This window comes from Nerophis lumbriciformis, linkage group LG01 (genome assembly GCF_033978685.3).
Source record: "Nerophis lumbriciformis linkage group LG01, RoL_Nlum_v2.1, whole genome shotgun sequence".
Classification (NCBI taxonomy): domain Eukaryota; kingdom Metazoa; phylum Chordata; class Actinopteri; order Syngnathiformes; family Syngnathidae; genus Nerophis; species Nerophis lumbriciformis.
Genome location: NC_084548.2, coordinates 75,186,089 through 75,206,796, shown reverse-complemented (window position 1 = coordinate 75,206,796; position 20,708 = coordinate 75,186,089). Strand labels below are relative to the sequence as shown.

The following is a 20,708-nucleotide window of genomic DNA, read 5'->3' as shown; positions in this document are numbered from 1 at the left end:
ATGTTTTGCACTTGTTATGCTTCACTGATAGTGTTTTAGTCTTAGTAGTTCATCTGTTCTAATGACTAATCTACTCAGTGACTTAGTGGTTAGAGTGTCCGCCCTGAGCTCGGTAGGTCGCGAGTTCACACCCCGGCCGAGTCATACCAAAGACTATAAGTTAATGTTGAAGTTAAAGTACCCATGATTGTCACACACACACTAGGTATATATATATTAGAGATGCGCGGTTTGCGGACACAACCGCGGAGTCCGCGGATTATCCGCGGGTCGGGCGGTTGAAATAAAAAAAAAAAAAAGATTTTATCCGCGGGTCGGGTCGGGCGGTTGAAATAAAAAAAAATTAGATTTTAAATAGATTCAGGCGGGTGGCAGTTAAACCAATTCGGAAATATATATATCCATCCATCCATCCATCTTCTTCCGCTTATCCGAGGTCGGGTCGCGGGGGCAGCAGCCTAAGCAGGGAAGCCCAGACTTCCCTCTCCCCAGCCACTTCGTCCAGCTCTTCCTGTGGGACCCCGAGGCGTTCCCAGGCCAGCCGGGAGACATAGTCTTCCCAACGTGTCCTGGGTCTTCCCCGCGGCCTCCTACCGGTCGGACGTGCCCTAAACACCTCCCTAGGGAGGCGTTCGGGTGGCATCCTGACCAGATGCCCGAACCACCTCATCTGGCTCCTCTCGATGTGGAGGAGCAGCGGCTTTACTTTGAGCTCCCCCCGGATGGCAGAGCTTCTCACCCTATCTCTAAGGGAGAGCCCCGCCACCCGGCGGAGGAAACTCATTTCGGCCGCTTGTACCCGTGATCTTGTCCTTTCGGCCATAACCCAAAGCTCATGACCATAGGTGAGGATGGGAACGTAGATCGACCGGTAAATTGAGAGCTTTGCCTTCCGGCTCAGCTCCTTCTTCACCACAACGGATCGATACAGCGTCCGCATTACTGAAGACGCCGCGCCGATCCGCCTGTCGATCTCACCATCCACTCTTCCCTCACTCGTGAACAAGACTCCGAGGTACTTGAACTCCTCCACTTGGGGCAAGATCTCCTCCCCAACCCGGAGATGGCACTCCACCCTTTTCCGGGCGAGAACCATGGACTCGGACTTGGAGGTGCTGATTCTCATCCCAGTCGCTTCACACTCGGCTGCGAACCGATCCAGCGAGAGCTGAAGATCCTGGCCAGATGAAGCCATCAGGACCACATCATCTGCAAAAAGCAGAGACCTAATCCTGCAGCCACCAAACCGGATCCCCTCAACGCCTTGACTGCGCCTAGAAATTCTGTCCATAAAAGTTATGAACAGAATGGGTGACAAAGGGCAGCCTTGGCGGAGTCCAACCCTCACCGGAAACGTGTCCGACTTACTGCCGGCAATGCGGACCAAGCTCTGGCACTGAGCATACAGGGAGCGGACCGCCACAATCAGACAGTCCGATACCCCATACTCTCTGAGCACTCCCCACAGGATTTCCCGAGGGACACGGTCCAATGCCTTCTCCAAGTCCACAAAACACATGTAGACTGGTTGGGCAAACTCCCATTCACCCTCAAGGACCCTGCCCAGAGTATAGAGCTGGTCCACAGTTCCACGACCAGGACGAAAACCACACTGTTCCTCCTGAATCCGAGGTTGGACTATCCGGCATAGCCTCCTCTCCAGTACACCTGAATAGACCTTACCGGGAAGGCTGAGGAGTGTGATCCCACGATAGTTAGAACACACCCTCCGGTTCCCCTTCTTAAAGAGAGGAACCACCACCCTGGTCTGCCAATCCAGAGGTACCGCCCCCGATGTCCACGCGATGCTGCAGAGTCTTGTCAACCAAGACAATTGGTAAATATATATACATAGTTAAATGTTGTTACCCACATACGAAAAACGAGCAGGCACCTGCAGCATATGCCACAACAGAAGAAGAAAAAAAAAAGAGATGGACACTTTTACGGAGCGGAGAAGGGACGCCTCGCCGGGGTCCGGGACCGAGGCCCCTTCCCCCGAGAGGGCCCCACCGGGAGCCGTAGCTGAGGCGATCCGCGAGAAGGGCCCGACGCACGTCCAGGGTCACCACCGCGCCCACCGCACCGACACCCCGCCTCGTCCGCCTTCGCCGCGGCCGGCGTCACGCGCAGCAGGTAAGCAGCTTACTTGCCCGCCACCCCTGTGGCTGGGGGCTCGTAACAGGGGTCACTCCGCGCGCTCCGCCCGCGCAGCTTACCTGCCCGCCACCCCCGTTGCCGGGGGCTCGTAACAGGGGTCACTCCGCGCACAGTGCGCTCACGAAAGGGGTGGGGCTCACCCTGGTGAGCCGAGTGGGCCACTTTTGGTAAGCAGAACTGGCGCTGCGGGATGAACCGAACGCCGGGTTAAGGCGCCCGATGCCGACGCTCATCAGACCCCAGAAAAGGTGTTGGTTGATATAGACAGCAGGACGGTGGCCATGGAAGTCGGAACCCGCTAAGGAGTGTGTAACAACCCACCTGCCGAATCAACTAGCCCTGAAAATGGATGGCGCTGGAGCGTCGGGCCCATACCCGGCCGTCGCCGGCAGCGAGAGCCGCGAGGGCTAGGCCGCGACGAGTAGGATGGCCGCCGCGGTGCGCGCTGAAGCCTCGGGCGCGAGCCCGGGTGGAGCCGCCGCGGGTGCGAGGGACGTCGCACCTCCATGCGCTTGGAGGTGCGCTCAGCGCGGCTCCCAGATGATTGCGCACTGGTGTGCGTCTGGGCCGTGACAGCGTGGCACGCATTGAATGTCTCTGCTGCATTGGATCAGTCTCCTTTCTTTAACAGGCAAAAGCTTTATAACCTCACTAATGCCTTGCATCGTCTATATTAGATATATAACAACGGGCGGGTGCGGTTTTGATTAAATGTTAGTTTGGGTGGATGCGGATGGTTGACGACTTTTGTGATGCGGTTGCGGATGAAATAATTGCCTATCCGCGCATCTCTAATTTATATATATATATATATATATATATATATATATATATATACACACACATATATATACACACACACACACACACACACACACACACATACATATATATATATATATATATATATATATATATATATATATAAATGGTAGCCATTACCTCCCTGCTTGGCACTCAGCATCAAGGGTTGGAATTGGGGGTTAAATCACCAAAAATGCTTCCCAGGCGCGGCCACCGCTGCTGCTCACTGCTCCCCTCACCTCCCAGGGGGTGATCAAGGGTGATGGGTCAAATGCAGAGGACAAATTTCACCACACCTAGTGTGTGTGTGTGTGTGTGACAATCACTGGTAACTTAACTTAACTAAGCTTTTATAGTTTTAAATATTGGTTTGTACTTGCAGCACTTTATGACTTACTTAAATAAAAAGTGCGGAGAAAAAAATATTTTTTTAATTTCTTGTAGACATTGTGGAGTCCTACTTTGTTCTGCGTTCCTTAAACACACCCTAAAAACACCTCCGTCTTGTATGATACAGACCGTTCACTCTGTTGTCAGAGAGCACAACATCCAGGTTCAATGTACACAATGTAAAGTTTATATAAGTTTAGATTGCAGTATGTCAGGTTTTTTAATGGGTAAAGACGTTAAAGTCTTGTTTTCATGTCAGCATTTAAGTTAGCGAGCTTGACAACTGTAATTTAAAACGGTAATCCTAACCGATGAGACTTATACCGTATTTTCCGCACTATTAGCCGCACCTAAAAACCACACATTTACTCAAAAGCTGACAGTGCGGCTTATAACCCGGTGCGCTTTATATATGGATTAATATTAAGATTCATTTTCATAAAGTTTCGGTCTCGCAACTACGGTAAACAGCCGCCATCTTTTTTCCCCGTAGAAGAGGAAGTGCTTCTTCTTCTACGCAAGCAACCGCCAAGGTAAGCACCCGCCCCCATAGAACAGGAAGCGCTTCTTCTTCTACTGTAAGCAACCACCCGCCTGCGTAGAAGAAGAAGAAGCGCGCGGATATTACGTTTCATTTCCTTTGTGTGTTTACATCTGTAAAGACCACAAAATGGCTCCTACTAAGCGACAGGTTTCCGGTTCATGAAAAGACGCAATCTCTCCATCCGCACAGGGACTACTATTTCACAGCAACTGCCTAAAGACTTTCAAGAAAAGCTGGCTACTTTCCGTGCATATTGTAAAAACAAGATAGCTGAAAAAAAGATCCGGCCAGAGAACATTATCAACATGGACGAGGTTCCACTGACTTTTGATATTCCTGTGAACCGCACTGTGGATACAACGGGAGCACGTACGGTGAATATTCGCACCACAGGGAATGAGAAGTCATCCTTCACTGTGGTTCTAGCTTGCCATGCTAATGGCCAGAAACTTCCACCCATGGTGATATTCAAAAGGAAGACCTTGCCAAAAGAGACCTTTCCAGCCGGCGTCATCATAAAAGCTAACTCGAAAGGATGGATGGATGAAGAAAAGATGAGCGAGTGGTTAAGGGAAGTTTACGCGAAGAGGCCGGGTGGCTTTTTTCACGCAGCTCCGTCCATGTTGATATACGACTCCATGCGCGCCCACATCACGCTGGTTTTTAATATATTATTAAAGTTTGACTGACCTATCTGACTGTTTTTTTGACATTCCTTTAGCGCAGTTAGATGCGGCTTACAACACGGGGCGGCTTATAGGTGGACAAAGTTTTGAAATATGCCGTTCATTGAAGGCGCGGCTTATAACCCAGGGCGCCTTATGGTGCGGAAAATACGGTACCTCGGTTATCAGTATTTATCACTACATCCCTGCCAAATACATTTATTAAATTGTAATTCCACATCTCAATGTGTTGCAGTCTGACCTGACAGAAGGAGTGATCCTCCCCCCAGGTGACTAGAGAGACCAGCGGTTGCTCTGAGCCAGCAGGATTGAGGAGCAGCGGTTTTACCGCTCCTCCCGACACCAACAATGAAACCGTCTCGATACAATGGTGAAGAACCTCCAGAGACGTACCTCGTCCTCATCCTGGCCGGTGTAGGAAACTGCTGACTGAGTCGCCCTCAAGAATCTTACAGACCTCCGTCCATGGAAGTTTGTTTGGCAACCACAACCGCCACGATGTCACACCACTACCATCCTGCAGAAGTATTTAAGGAGACTTGACGATGAACACTGAGGAAGAAATAAGAGCTGCAAAGATATCACAATTTATTTCAAACAACCGTGCTCTCGTGTGTCAAATCCAAATAGCTTTTAGAGAAGCGAACAACCAAAAGTGTTTCCTCTTGTAAGTTCTCAAATGTGATACCGTATTTACCCTTTAAATCTTCTTCACCTGCAACCCGCGGCTCCGGAGCCGCATGCGGCTCTTTGACCACTCTTGATGCGGCTCAGCCGCATACTTGCCGACCCTCCCGATTTTCCCGGGAGACTTCCGGATTTCAGTGCCTCTCCCAGAAATCTCCCGGGGCAAATATTCTCCGATTTTCACCCAAACGACAATAATAAGGGCGTGCCAGCCCAGCCACATGTTGCATGCAGCTTCGGCTTGCACACGTAAGTGACAGCAATGCATACTTGGTCAACAGCCATACAGGTCACGCTGAGGGTGGCCGTACAAACAACTTTAACACTGTTAAAGTTAAAGTAAAAAGTTAAAGTACCAATGATTGTCACACACACACTAGGTGTGGCGAGATTATTCTCTGCATTTGACCCATCACCCTTGATCACCCCCTGGGAGGTGAGGGGAGCAGTGGGCAGCAGCGGTGGCCGCGCCCGGGAATCATTTTGGTGATTTAACCCCCAATTCCAACCCTTGATGCTGAGTGCCAAGCAGGGAGGTAATGGGTCCCATTTTTTTTTATAGTCTTTGGTATGACTCGGCCGGGGTTTGAACTCACAACCTACCGATCTCAGGGCGGACACTATAACCACTAGGCCACTGAGTAGGTTACAAATATGCGCCACACTGTGAACCCACACCAAACAAGAGTGACAAACACATCTCGGGAGAACATCCGCACCGTAACACAAAATAAACACAACAGAACAAATACCCAGAATCCCATGCATCCCTAACTCTTCCGGGCTACATTATACACCCCCCGCTACCACCAAACCACACCCCTCCCAACTCTGCCCTCCCACACATCAACCCCCCCCCCCCCCCCCCCCCCCCCCCCCCCCCGTGCGTCGGTTGAGGTGGGCGGGGTTTGCAAAAGCTGCATACAACGTGTGACTGGGCTGGCACGCTGTTTGTACAGGTTGTAGAGGGCACTAATTGCTGTGCCATCACGGTATGCCCTTATTATTGTTATTTGGGTGAAAATCAGCGGACGTTCGATAGAATAGTTGCCCTGAAATTCGTGAGTCTCCCGGAAAAATCGGGAGGGCTGTCAAGCGCCATTCATATAAAACTCGCGGGCCGTATTAACATAACATTTTCATATTAAGGTGCGGGCTGCGTGTCTGAGACCCCTGATTTATACATAGCACAAAGCAAAAAAAAAACTTTGTATGCAGTGTTATTTCATTTTAAATTTCAAAAGAGTTTTGTGGCTCCCATTGTTTTCTTTATTTTGTGAAACTGGCCAAAATGGCTCTTTGAGTGGTAAAGGTTGCCGACCCCTGACCTAGAGGTTTTTGCTTTTGTGTGTCAGCATGTGTACGTTCCTATTGTTCTTGTAAGAGAAGCTTCTACCGCAGACTGCGCAACTAAAAGGTTTCTCCCCCGTGTGCGTCCTCATATGCTCGATCATGTTGCTCTTTTTAGCAAAGCTCTTGACGCAAACGGAGCAACTGAAAGGTTTTTCCCCCGTGTGCGTTCTCATGTGGTTGGCCATGAATACCTTCCGGGAGAATGTTTTGCCACAAACTGCACAACAGAACGGTCTTTCCCCCGTGTGCGTTTTCATGTGCACATTCAAATAGCTCTTTTTGGCAAATCCTTTAACACACACCGAGCAGCTGTAAGGTTTATCGCCCGCGTGTGTGGCCATGTGGCTTACCAGGATTACTTTTTGCGAGAAAGCTTTGCCACAGACGGAACAACCGAAAGATCTTTCGCCCGTGTGCGTTTTCATGTGGTCGTTCAAATTGCTCTTTTTGGCAAAGCTTTTGACGCAAAGCGAGCAACGAAAAGGTCTTTCTCCCGTGTGCGTCCTCACGTGCTCATTCAGGTGGCTCTTATTGGTAAATCTTTTGGCGCAAACGGAACAATTGAAAGGTTTTTCCCCTGCGTGTGTTTTCGCGTGCTCGTTCAAATGGCTATTTTTGGTAAATATTTTACGACAAACTGAGCAACTGAATGGTTTCGCTTCTGCGCATGTTTCTTGTTGACTAAAACTGCTCTCTGAGCAGTGGACACATTTTTTACCAGTTTTCTTATTAGAGCATTCACAGTATTTGTTGTCCGTGTGGGTCCTCATGTCACCGCTCAAAGGTTCTTGGTTGTCGTCCCCGTCTTCGTGTGATGTTGTGTCGTCACTATCTGACAGTGGCGCTAAGGGCTGGTCTGCTTGTGGTTCGTCTTCTTCATATTCAGTCTTCCCAGAGAAACCGGTCAGTGGCAACTCGGCCTCCTTCAGCCCGAGAAGACACTCTCTTTCCTGCGTGGTCCAAACCTCCTCCTCCTCCTCCTCTTTAATGTGCGGGGGCTGTGGATCCTCCCGCATCAAAGTGGAGCTCCCCCTGTGTGGCTGAGGAGGACGTTCTTCTTGTCGCCCAAACAGCTGCAGGACGTCTGCAGGACACAAACACACTAATTAAACGTGGATCGGCAGAGACACCGAGAGGCAAAACGAAGCGTAGAAATGGCAGGAGTGCAGTTAGACCAGTGGTTCTCAAACTTTTTTGTCATCCCCCACTTTGGACAAGGGGGAGTTTTCAAGCCCCACCTGCCCCCATCGCCCCAACAGAGCGCTAATGCCAAGCTTTAACATTTTCAAATTTATTGAACATCAAGTTGTATACATTCGAACTCCATCCATCCATCCATTTTCTACCGCTTATTCCCTTTGGGGTCGCGGGGGCGCTGGAGCCTATCTCAGCTACAATCGGGCGGAAGGCGGGGTACACCCTGGACAAGTCGCCACCTCATCGCAGGGCCAACACAGATAGACAGACAACATTCACACACTAGGGCCAATTTTTAGTGTTGCCAATCAACCTATCCCCAGGTGCATGTTTTTGGAAGTGGGAGGAAGCCGGAGTACCCGGAGGGAACCCACGCAGTCACGGGGAGAACATGCAAACTCCACACAGAAAGATCCCGAGCCCGGGATTGAACTCAATAACATAAAATAACATTAAGTTCAATAATAAATAAAATAACTGTGCAGCTGTGGTATAACTTGCATCAAGTTCAATAATAAATAAAATAACTTCCATCAAGTTCAATAATAAATCAAAAAAAGTGTTATAACTTGCATCAAGTTCAATAATAAATCCAAAAAAGTGTTATAACTTGCATCACGTTCAGTAATAAATCAAAAAAGTGTTATAACTTGCATCAAGTTCAATAATAAATCAAATAAAAGTGTTATAACTTGCATCAAGTTCAATAATAAATAAAAAAAAGTGTTATAACTTGCATCAAGTTCAATAATAAATCAAAAAAGTGTTATAACTTGCATCAAGTTCAATAATAAATCCAATAACTTGCATCAAGTTCAATAATAAATCAAAAAAAGTGTTATAACTTGCATCAAGTTCAATAATAAATCCAATAACTTGCATCAAGTTCAATAATAAATCAAAAAAAGTGTTATAACTTGCATCAAGTTCAATAATAAATCAAAAAAAGTGTTATAACTTGCATCAAGTTCAATAATAAATAAAACAAAAGTGTTATAACTTGCATCAAGTTCAATAATAAATCAAATAACTTGCATCAAGTTCAATAATAAATACAATGAAAGTGCCACTTTGCAATCTTTGCAAAAAAAAAAAGGAGGAGCTATGCATTTGGCAAGACAGGGCAAGTGACAGCACTTTCCCCCAGGAGAGCCACCTTGCTTCACTGTGAAACAGCACGGCTGTATGATCAGCTCCCATTTCCTCACACAGTGCAGAGAACAGTCGCACTTTCAGTGGTCGTGTTTTGATCAAATTTACCGCGCTCACAACATCTGTTAAAACCTCATTGAGTTCGGGGCTGAGCTGCCTTGACGCGAGTGCTTCCCGGTGAATGACACAGTGTGTGCCCGTCACATTTTTGTTTCTCTGCAGGCGCTGGCTCTGGCACGACGACCTTTGAGGTGCGAGTCACAAATGTATATATTTGTGTAATTGTGGTCCACACATTAGCCTGCTACCCAGTGTGTATGGAAAATGAAAGCATAGTAAAAAAAATAATCTAAAAATATAATAATTAAAAAAAAAATTTAAAGTGACATTTCCTCCCGTTCCTCGCGCCCCACCTGTCATGTCTCTATTCCCCACCAGTGGGGCGCGCCCCACACTTTGAGAAACGCTGAGTTAGACAGAGCACTCACCTTGTCACGGTGCAATCAAAGATGGAAATTCAGCACAAAAAAGGTTAGGGGGTACACGCAGCATCACTGGTGGAACAAATCCACTTGGTGCAAAAACCCCACAGAAATGACGAACAAGTGCTAAAATGGTTAGCATATCCAGACTTACAGGCGTCGGCAACCCAAAATGTTGAAAGAGCCATATTGGAACAAAAATACAAAAAAAAATTAAAGCTGCAAGCAGCATTGGTCGGGCCCGCATATTTGGCAGGTGCTAGTCCTAAGTGTCCCAATACTTTTGTCCAGTTTTAGTAGTAAGTGTCCCAATACTTTTGTCAAGTTGTAGTCCTAAGTGTCCCAATACATTTGTCAAGTTTTAATCCTAAGTGTCCCAATACTTTTGTCCAGTTTTAGTCCTAAGTGTCCCAAAACATTTGTCCAGTTTTAGTCCTAAGTGTCCCAATACTTTAGTCCAGTTGTAGTCCTAAGTGTCCCAATACTTTTGGCCAGTGTAAGTGTCCCAATACTTTTGTCCAGTGGTAGTTCTATGTGTCCCAATACTTTTGTCAAGTTTTAGTCCCAAGTGGCCCAATACTTTTGTCAAGTTTTAGTCCTAAGTGTCCCAATACTTTTGTTCAGTGGTAATCCGAAGTGTCCCAATATTTATGTCAAGTTGTAGTCAAGTGTCCCAATACTTTTGTCAAGTTTTAGTCCCAAGTGGCCCAAAACTTTTGTCAAGTTTTAGTCCCAAGTTTCCCAATACTTTTGTCAAGTTGTAGTCCCAAGTGTCCCAATACCTTTGTCCAGTTGTCGTCCTAAGTGTCCCAATACTTTTGTCCGGTGGTAGTCATAAGTGTCCCAATACTTTTGTCTAGTGTACCTACCTTGTCTGCATTGTGTGGGCACGTTGGTGCTTCCTGCTTTTGAGCAGCCATCTTAAAAAAAACAGCAGCGCAGCAGCATCAGTGCAGCGGGTCTTTGAAGGGTCATAAAATCAAAACCGGAGCAGGTATTAAAAAGCTGTTCTATACTTTTATACACAAGGGTTCAATCTCTCTCCTGTGTTAGTTTGAAGCCTAAACGACAAACGCGCTCAGAGGAGATAATGTTTGAAGGAAGGTGACCGGTCTTTACAAAAATGTTGTTTTGAAGGGGGAATAGCAAACTTCCTGTTGATTTTTGCTGGGGGTTGTCAATTTATGAAATGTAGGTCTAAGTAAAAAATTGCTCTAGAGCGCAATTTTTAAATTTGGGGTTAGGTCTTTTTATTAGATCGCAAATTCTGCTAGTCCTGATGTGTGTGTTCAGTTCGGTGAGTTTTGAAGCATGTTAAGGGGGTCAAATTACAGCTCAAAGAGGCAAAAGTGACTGTTTTTAGTACTTTTTTGTCTTGAAGGGGGAATTGCCAACTTCCTGTTGATTTTAGCCCAAGGATATACAATTATGAAATGTAGGTCTAAGTCGGACCTACATAGAGGATTTTGTTTCATGTCTTTCCGACCTTCCTAGTAGGAGTTACAGGCAGTCAGTTTTTTTTTTCCCTAGGGGGCGCGAGAGCGCAAGTTTGAGTTTTGGGGTTCGGTTTTTTTATTAAAAGGCAATTTTCGCAGGTCCTGATGTGTGGGTCAAATATGGTGAGTTTTGAAGCATGTTAAGTGGGTCAAATTACAGTTTAATGTGGCGGCGGAAGAATAAAGAATAAAGAATAAAACCTTACAAATTCAATAGGTCCTTATGTCCCATTGCATAAGGACTCCCTGTGGGAGTCCTTATGCAATGGGCCATGCGGGCCCTAATTAAAGCTGCAAGCAGCATTGGTCGGGCCCGCGTATTTGGCAGGTGCTAGTCCTAAGTGTCCCAATACTTTTGTCTACTTTTAGTCTGAAGTGTCCCAAGACTTTTGTCTAGTGTACCTACCTTGTCTGCATTGTGTGGGCATGTTGGTGCTTCCTGCTTTTGAGCAACCATCTTAAAAAAAACAGCAGCGCAGCAGCATCAGTGCAGCGGGTCTTTGAAGGGTCATAAAATCAAAACCTGAGCCGGTATTAAAAAGCTGTTCTATACTTTTATACACAAGGGTTCAATCTCTCTCCTGTGTTAGTTTGAAGCCGAAACGACAAACGCGCTCAGAGGAGATAGATTTTGAAGGAAGGTGACCGGTTTTTACAAAAATGTTGTTTTGAAGGGGGAATAGCAAACTTCCTGTTGATTTTTGCTGGGGGTTGTCAATTTATGAAATGTAGGTCTAAGTGAGACCTACATTGAAGTTTTTGTTTCATGTCTCTCCGACCTTCCCAGTGGGAGTTACAGGCAGTTTTGTCATTTTTTTTCCCGAGGAGCAGTTTTTTCTCCGTTTTATTAAAAAATTGCTCTAGAGCGCAATTTTTAAATTTGGGGTTAGGTTTTTTTATTAGATCGCAAATTCTGCTAGTCCTGATGTGTGTGTTCAGTTCGGTGAGTTTTGAAGCATGTTAAGGGGGTCAAATTACAGCTCAAAGAGGCAAAAGTGACTGTTTTTAGTACTTTTTTGTCTTGAAGGGGGAATTGCCAACTTCCTGTTGATTTTAGCCCAAGGATATACAATTATGAAAACTAGGTCTAAGTCAGACCTACATAGAGGATTTTGTTTCATGTCTTTCCGACCTTCCTAGTAGGAGTTACAGGCAGTCTGTTTTTTTTTTTTTCCTAGGGGGCGCTAGAGCGCAATTTTGAGTTTTGGGGTTCGTTTTTTTTATTAAACATGATGTAAGTGTCTATATTAGCCTACTATCAAAATGACTTTAAAAGTCTTATATAAGTGTTATAATGAAGACAACACATGATGTAAGTGTCTATATTAGCCTACTATCAGAATGACTTTAAAAGTCTTATATAAGTGTTACAATGAAGACAACACGTGATGTAAGTATCTACGTTAGCCTACTATCAAAATGACTTTAAAAGTCTTATATAAGTGTTATAATGAAGGCAACACGTGATGTAAGTGTCTATATTAGCCTACTATCAAAATGACTTTAAAAGTCTTATATAAGTGTTATAATGAAGACAACACATGATGTAAGTATCTATATTAGCCTACTATCAAAATTACTTTAAAAGTCTTATATAAGTGTTATAATGAAGACAACACATGATGTAAGTGTCTATATTAGCTATGTTAGCCTACTATCAAAATGACTTCAAAAGTCTTATATAAGTGTTATAATGAAGGCAACACATGATGTAAGTGTCTATATTAGCCTACTATCAAAATTACTTTAAAAGTCTTATATAAGTGTTATAATGAAGACAACACACAATGTAAGTGTCTATATTAGCCTACTGTCAAAATGACTTTAAAAGTCTTATATAAGTGTTATAATGAAGACAACACAAGATGTAAGTGTCTATATTAGCCTACTATCAAAATGACTTTAAAAGTCTTATATAAGTGTTATAATGAAGACAACACAAGATGTAAGTGTCTATATTAGCCTACTATCAAAATGACTTTAAAAGTCTTATATAAGTGTTATAATGAAGACAACACGTGATGTAAGTGTCTATATTAGCCTACTATCAAAATGACTTTAAAAGTCTTATATAAGTGTTATAATGAAGGCAACACATGATGTAAGTGTCTATATTAGCCTACTATCAAAATGACTTTAAAAGTCTTATATAAGTGTTATAATGAAGGCAACACGTGATGTAAGTGTCTATATTAGCCTACTATCAAAATGACTTTAAAAGTCTTATATAAGTGTTATAATGAAGACAACACACAATGTAAGTGTCTATATTAGCCTACTATCAAAATGACTTTAAAAGTCCTATATAAGTGTTATAATGAAGACAACACGTGATGTAAGTGTCTATATTAGCCTACTATCAAAATGACTTTAAAAGTCTTATATAAGTGTTACAATGAAGACAACACGTGATGTAAGTGTCTATATTAGCCTACTATCAAAATGACTTTAAAAGTCTTATATAAGTGTTATAATGAAGACAACACATGATGTGTCTATATTAGCCTACTATCAAAATGACTTTAAAAGTCCTATATAAGTGTTATAATGAAGACAACACGTGATGTAAGTGTCTATATTAGCCTACTATCAAAATGACTTTAAAAGTCTTATATAAGTGTTATAATGAAGACAACACATGATGTAAGTGTCTATATTAGCCTACTATCAAAATGACTTTAAAAGTCTTATATAAGTGTTATAACGAAGACAACACGTGATGTAAGTGTCTATATTAGCCTACTATCAAAATGACTTTAAAAGTCTTATATAAGTGTTTTAATGAAGACAACACAAGATGTAAGTGTCTATATTAGCCTACTATCAAAATGACTTTAAAAGTCTTATATAAGTGTTATAATGAAGACAACACGTGATGTAAGTGTCTATATTAGCCTACTATCAAAATGACTTTAAAAGTCTTATACAAGTGTTATAATGAAGACAACACGTGATGTGTCTATATTAGCCTACTATCAAAATGACTTTAAAAGTCTTATATAAGTGTTATAATGAAGACAACACGTGATGTAAGTGTCTATATTAGCCTACTATCAAAATGACTTTAAAAGTCTTATATAAGTGTTATAATGAAGACAACACGTGATGTAAGTGTCTATATTAGCCTACTATCAAAATGACTTTAAAAGTCCTATATAAGTGTTATAATGAAGACAACACGTGAGGTAAGTGTCTATATTAGTCTACTATCAAAATGACTGTAAAAGTCTTATATAAGTGTTATAATGAAGACAACACACAATGTAAGTGTCTATATTAGCCTACTATCAAAATGACTTTAAAAGTCCTATATAAGTGTTATAATGAAGACAACACGTGATGTAAGTGTCTATATTAGCCTCCTATCAAAATGACTTTAAAAGTCTTATATAAGTGTTACAATGAAGACAACACGTGATGTAAGTGTCTATATTAGCCTACTATCAAAATGACTTTAAAAGTCCTATATAAGTGTTATAATGAAGACAACACGTGATGTAAGTGTCTATATAAGCCTACTATCAAAATGACTTTAAAAGTCTTATATAAGTGTTATAATGAAGGCAACACGTGATGTAAGTGTCTATATTAGCCTACTATAAAAATGACTTTAAAAGTCTTATATAAGTGTTATAATGAAGACAACACGTGATGTAAGTGTCTATATTAGCCTACTATCAAAATGACTTTAAAAGTCTTATATAAGTGTTATAATGAAGACAACATGTGATGTAAGTGTCTATATTAGCCTACTATCAAAATGACTTTAAAAGTCTTATATAAGTGTTATAATGAAGACAACACATGATGTAAGTGTCTATATTAGCCTACTGTCAAAATGACTTTAAAAGTCTTATATAAGTGTTATAATGAAGACAACACATGATGTAAGTGTCTATATTAGCCTACTGTCAAAATGACTTTAAAAGTCTTATATAAGTGTTATAATGAAGACAACACGTGATGTAAGTGTCTATATTAGCCTACTATCAAAATGACTTTAAAAGTCTTATAAAAGTGTTATAATGAAGACAACACGTGATGTAAGTGTCTATATTAGCCTACTATCAAAATGACTTTAAAAGTCCTATATAAGTGTTATAATGAAGACAACACGTGATGTGTCTATATTAGCCTACTATCAAAATGACTTTAAAAGTCTTATATAAGTGTTATAATGATGACAACGCGTGATGTAAGTGTCTATATTAGCCTACTATCAAAATGACTTTAAAAGTCTTATATAAGTGTTATAATGAAGACAACACGTGATGTAAGTGTCTATATTAGCCTACTATCAAAATGACTTTAAAAGTCTTATATAAGTGTTATAATGAAGACAACACGTGATGTAAGTGTCTATATTAGCCTACAATCAAAATGACTTTAAAAGTCTTATATAAGTGTTATAATGAAGACAACACAAGATGTAAGTGTCTATATTAGCCTACTATCAAAATGACTTTAAAAGTCTTATATAAGTGTTATAATGAAGACAACACGTGATGTAAGTGTCTATATTAGCCTACGATCAAAATGACTTTAAAAGTCTTATATAAGTGTTATAATGAAGACAACACGTGATGTAAGTGTCTATATTAGCCTACTATCAAAATGACTTTAAAAGTCTTATATAAGTGTTATAATGGAGACAACACATGATGTAAGTGTCTATATTAGCCTACTATCAAAATGACTTTAAAAGTCTTATATAATTGTTATAATGAAGACAACACGTGATGTAAGTGTCTATATTAGCCTACTATCAAAATGACTTTAAAAGTCTTATATAAGTGTTATAATGAAGACAACACATTATGTAAGTGTCTATATTAGTTATATTAGCCTACTATCAAAATGATTTAGCCTACTATCAAAATAACTTTAAGTCTTATGTAAGTGTTATAATGAAGACAACACATGATGTAAGTGTCTACATTAACTATATTGGCCTACTATCAACATGACTTTAAAAGTCTTATATAAGTGTTATAATGAAGACAACACATGATGTAAGTGTCTATATTAGCCTACTATCAAAATGACTTTAAAAGTCTTATATAAGTGTTATAATGGAGACAACAAGTGATGTAAGTGTCTATATTAGCCTACTATCAAAATGACTTTAAAAGTCCTATATAAGTGTTATAATGAAGACAACACGTGATGTGTCTATATTAGCCTACTATCAAAATGACTTTAAAAGTCTTATATAAGTGTTATAATGAAGACAACACATGATGTAAGTGTCTATATTAGCCTACTATCAAAATGACTTTAAAAGTCTTATATAAGTGTTATAATGAAGACAACACATGATGTAAGTGTTTATATTAGCCTACTATCAAAATGACTTTAAAAGTCTTATATAAGTGTTATAATGAAGACAACACATTATGTAAGTGTCTATATTAGCCTACTATCAAAATGACTTTAAAAGTCTTATATAAGTGTTATAATGAAGGCAACACATGATGTAAGTGTCTATATTAGCCTACTATCAAAATGACTTTAAAAGTCTTATATAAGTGTTATAATGGAGACAACACGTGATGTACGTGTCTATATTAGCCTACTATCAAAATGACTTTAAAAGTCCTATATAAGTGTTATAATGAAGACAACACGTGATGTAAGTGTCTATATTAGCCTACTATCAAAATGACTTTAAAAGTCTTATATAAGTGTTATAATGAAGACAACACGTGATGTAAGTGTCTATATTAGCCTACTATCAAAATGACTTTAAAAGTCTTATATAAGTGTTATAATGGAGACAACACGTGATGTAAGTGTCTATATTAGCCTACTATCAAAATGACTTTAAAAGTCTTATATAAGTGTTATAATGAAGACAACACGTGATGTAAGTGTCTATATTAGCCTACTATCAAAATGACTTTAAAAGAAGCTGAGGATCGAACCAGGAACCCTCCGGTTGCTGGCACGGCCACTCTCCCAACTCTCCCACGCCGTCCCCGCAGATATAATAAATATAATAAATTACGTCCCAGTTTTGTCTAAATAATAATAATAAAAATAAAAAATAAAAAAAAACAATAAAAATTCTATTTTTTTTACACTGGTTACTAGAGATGCGCGGTTTGCGGACACAACCGCGGAGTCCGCGGGTTATCCGCGGATCGGGCGGATGAAATTAAAAAGCTTACCTGCCCGCCACCCCTGTTGCCGGGGGCGCGTAACAGGGGTCACTCCGCGCGCAGTGCGCTCACGAAAGGGGTGGGGCTCACCCTGGTTGATATAGAGAGCAGGACGGTGGCCATGGAAGTCGGAACCCGCTAAGGAGTGTGTAACAACCCACCTGCCGAATCAACTAGCCCTGAAAATGGATGGCGCTGGAGCGTCGGGCCCATACCCGGCCGTCGCCGGCAGCGAGACGCGCTTGGAGGTGCGCTCAGCGCGGCTCCCAAATGACTGCGCACTGGTGTGCGTCTGGGTCGTGATAGCGTGGCACGCGAATGTCTGTGCTGCATTGGATCAGTCTCCTTTCTTTAACAGGCAAAAGCTTTATAACCTCACCATACCTGCCAACTTTTGAAATCAGAAAAACCTAGTAGCCAGGGTCCAAGGGCCGCAGGCCCCGGTAGGTCCAGGACAAAGTCCTGGTGGAGGGTTCAGGGCTTCGCCCCCCGACGCAAAATGATTATTAGCATTCAGACAGGTTAAAATGTTGCTAAAACCATCACTTTTCTATCAGTCACAGTGACTTTTCAAAACAAAAATATTACAGCAAAAATCATATGGGTTGATTGACATGTTTATTCTGTAAGCTAACTTCAATAGTTTGAAATTATTTTGACAGTTAATGCCAGTTATCCTGTCAACCTTTCACAAGACTTCAATTTGTTCATTGAAAGTATAAACACTTTTTACAGTAAACAAATGGTAAAACAGTACTAAACAATTCCATAAAAAAAAAAATTGGTGTCATTATTAACTTTCTGTCCAAGCTTGTATAATCTACTGCCTTGTTCAATTGTAAAAAATATTCTGTGCCTAAAATTCACATTTCTATCACAATTATCATACTGTAAACATGGTAAGCTAACTTCATTAAAATTAATAGTCCTGTCAATAGCATGGAATTACAATTCAAATGTAGTTTTTTTGTAAGCCTTTCAAAAGAATTCAAAATATGAAAAATTAATGAAAATTAATTGAAGCCATCAGACACTTGAAAAGTGGCACATCACATCTCTAATGTAATCATTTGAACTTTTCAACAGAAATAGCACTGCAAAAATATTAAGGACATACTTCTGTATTTTGGTAGTTATGCTGTCAACATTTAACAAGATTTCTTCAACTTGGACTTGAAAGCATAAATAGTATAAACACTTTTAACAGTATGTCGTGCTGTGAAATACAGCCGACAGGATTGCGCACCAAACACGAAGCAAGGCCAAAGTGCATGCATGGTGCAGGAGAACAAAGGACTTCTTTCATTTAAGGTTTGTGATAAACCATCAAACTCATTCGTTAAAAGGACTCTATAGTAATATAAAGCAAATTTTTCTGGACATTATCATGCAAGAAAAGTTTATTTTTGGGACCGCGATCACCGCGTAATGATTTTTAAAGGTTGCATTACAAACATTTAACTGTCCCATGTGATCAGCCAGTGCGATTGGAAGTCCATGCTCAATTATTGCCTCCGTAAATAAAACTTCGGCATTCATCACATCCAAAGAATCTGTTTGGGCGACGAAAAACGTTGAAAGTTTTCCACTTGTATCGCTAGCAACGGCATTAGACTTGTGTTTTTTTGTCCCAACGTGGTCTTTTACATCGCTAATTCCTCCGTGTCCGATCGAAAAATCTTGTCTGCACAAGGTGCAATTCGCGTAGTTTTCACCCTTTTTTTTTTTTAAATTAATGAAAAACCGTATTTTTTATCACTGCAACCGTAACCCGGAATAGGTTGATGAAAACCGTACGAATTACGGGAAAACCGGAGTAGTTGGCAGGTATGCCTCACTAATGCCTTGCATCGTCTATATTAGATCGGGCGGGTGCGGGCGGGTGCGGGTGGATGGCGGGCGGGTGCAGTTCTGATCAAACGTTACATCGGGTGGATGGCGGATGGTTGACGACTTTCTGACGCGGTTGCGGATGAAATAAATTGCCTATCCGCGCATCTCTACTGGTTACAGTTCATCATTAAAAAAATAAATAAATGTAACCGTGAAGGCGATTTGTAATCCAAAAGTGTGTACATAATGTACAACACAGTTGAGCTTTGGACTCCAGAGCTAAGTCCCGTCACGTGACCTGATGTCCACTTTCCTATTGGTTGCTTGAAAAAACAACATGTCCATCATTTCATCATTGAAATGTGACGTCAGAAGTCAATTAAAATTGATTTGTTTAAAAGTTTTTATTTTTGTCTCGGGTTTTAAATACTTATTTTTAATAGCAGGCATAAACCTTGTATATTGTGTTCATATAAAAACTAATCAGTCATATTTAACGCACACATACTTTTCAAGGCGTTTTGGCGTCACGGTCAGTAACGAAACATTGACTTTGTCCACCGAGCTTATTAGAAAACGACAATATTGTTGAAGAAAAACTATTAAACATGTAAACATACCGTCAATGTGATTTATGCAAGCGGCCTCGTGCAGTTGTCGTCGACCCTTCTCCTCTCTTCTTCGAGAAAGTTCCTCCTCGTACGACTCTATGGTTCTTTCGAACAGCGCAAATATCTCGTCGGCTGCCGCCATTAGTCGCTCCTTGATCAGATCTTTCAACATTTTGAATGCTTCCAACTCGCTAAAACGCTCACTTCCGCCTTATTCTTCCTGAATGGGAGGCTTTACGGCAGTAATGGGCTTTACGGCAGCTGAAACATCCATGACGTCACCCTGTCGCCATCTTGAGGCAGTAAATTGTTCTCAGGGTACGCAGCATGGAGCGCTACTGCCTACTGGCGCTGACGAGACGCGGGGCCGCCATCTTGGAGTGGTGATCCGCTCCACTCAGTGCAATTCATTTGGCAGGAGCAATGAACTGTCAGCGCATTTAATTCATCTTACCTCACTGAATACCACTGATTTTCACGCGCTTTTTCCTCATACGTGTAGCTATGATAAAGGACACATGTTTTATTATTCATAGTTTGCTTAACAGTAATAGAATATTCTTATATGCTATAAGTGACCAGACGTCCCAGATCAAAACTGGGAATATAATCCCAGAGAAGGGGTGAAAAAATGGGTCATCTATTTTTAAATTGAAGAAACAATATGATTAGGTCATATATACATGCGTATATCCTACATAAACCATGTATGAATGCATTAGATATCTATATATCTTATATACTGTATCTCTGTTGCTGCAGCAGCAGAGAGTTTATTCTGTTGTTTTTTACCTGTCAACTGTCAGTTTAGCATCTTTGTTTTCTACCTGTCAACTGTCAGTTAATGCTGCTCGCCGACTCCTCATCACCACTTCAAGATGGCGGCCCAATTTCTCGCATCACAGCAGCCAATGGTGCGTCTACTTATAAGACGCCTATGGTAATGACGACTGCTCCCCACTGGCGCTGTATTGTACTTTTTTGTACTTGTTTTGGTTGTTCTTGTTCACATGTAAATGTTGAACTTTATAAATAAAGGTGTATATATATATATATATATATATATATATATATATATATACATACATATATATATATATATATATATATACATACATATATATATATATATATATATATATATATACATAC

The 20,708-nt window shown here is 41.3% G+C and overlaps 1 protein-coding gene across 1 annotated transcript; it reads right to left on the bottom strand.

Moving 5' to 3' along the window:
• Positions 1–6,183: 6,183 nt before the first annotated feature.
• LOC133614517 (uncharacterized) lies at positions 6,184–20,479 on the bottom strand. The gene is made up of 2 exons (XM_061972525.2): positions 19,566–20,479; positions 6,184–7,708 (listed from the first exon to the last, which is right to left on the bottom strand). The coding sequence occupies exons 1-2, from the start codon at positions 19,726–19,728 to the stop codon at positions 6,600–6,602; spliced, it is 1,272 nt and encodes a 423-aa protein (XP_061828509.1). The 5' UTR covers positions 19,729–20,479; the 3' UTR covers positions 6,184–6,599.
• Between the last annotated feature and the right edge of the window lie 229 nt (positions 20,480–20,708).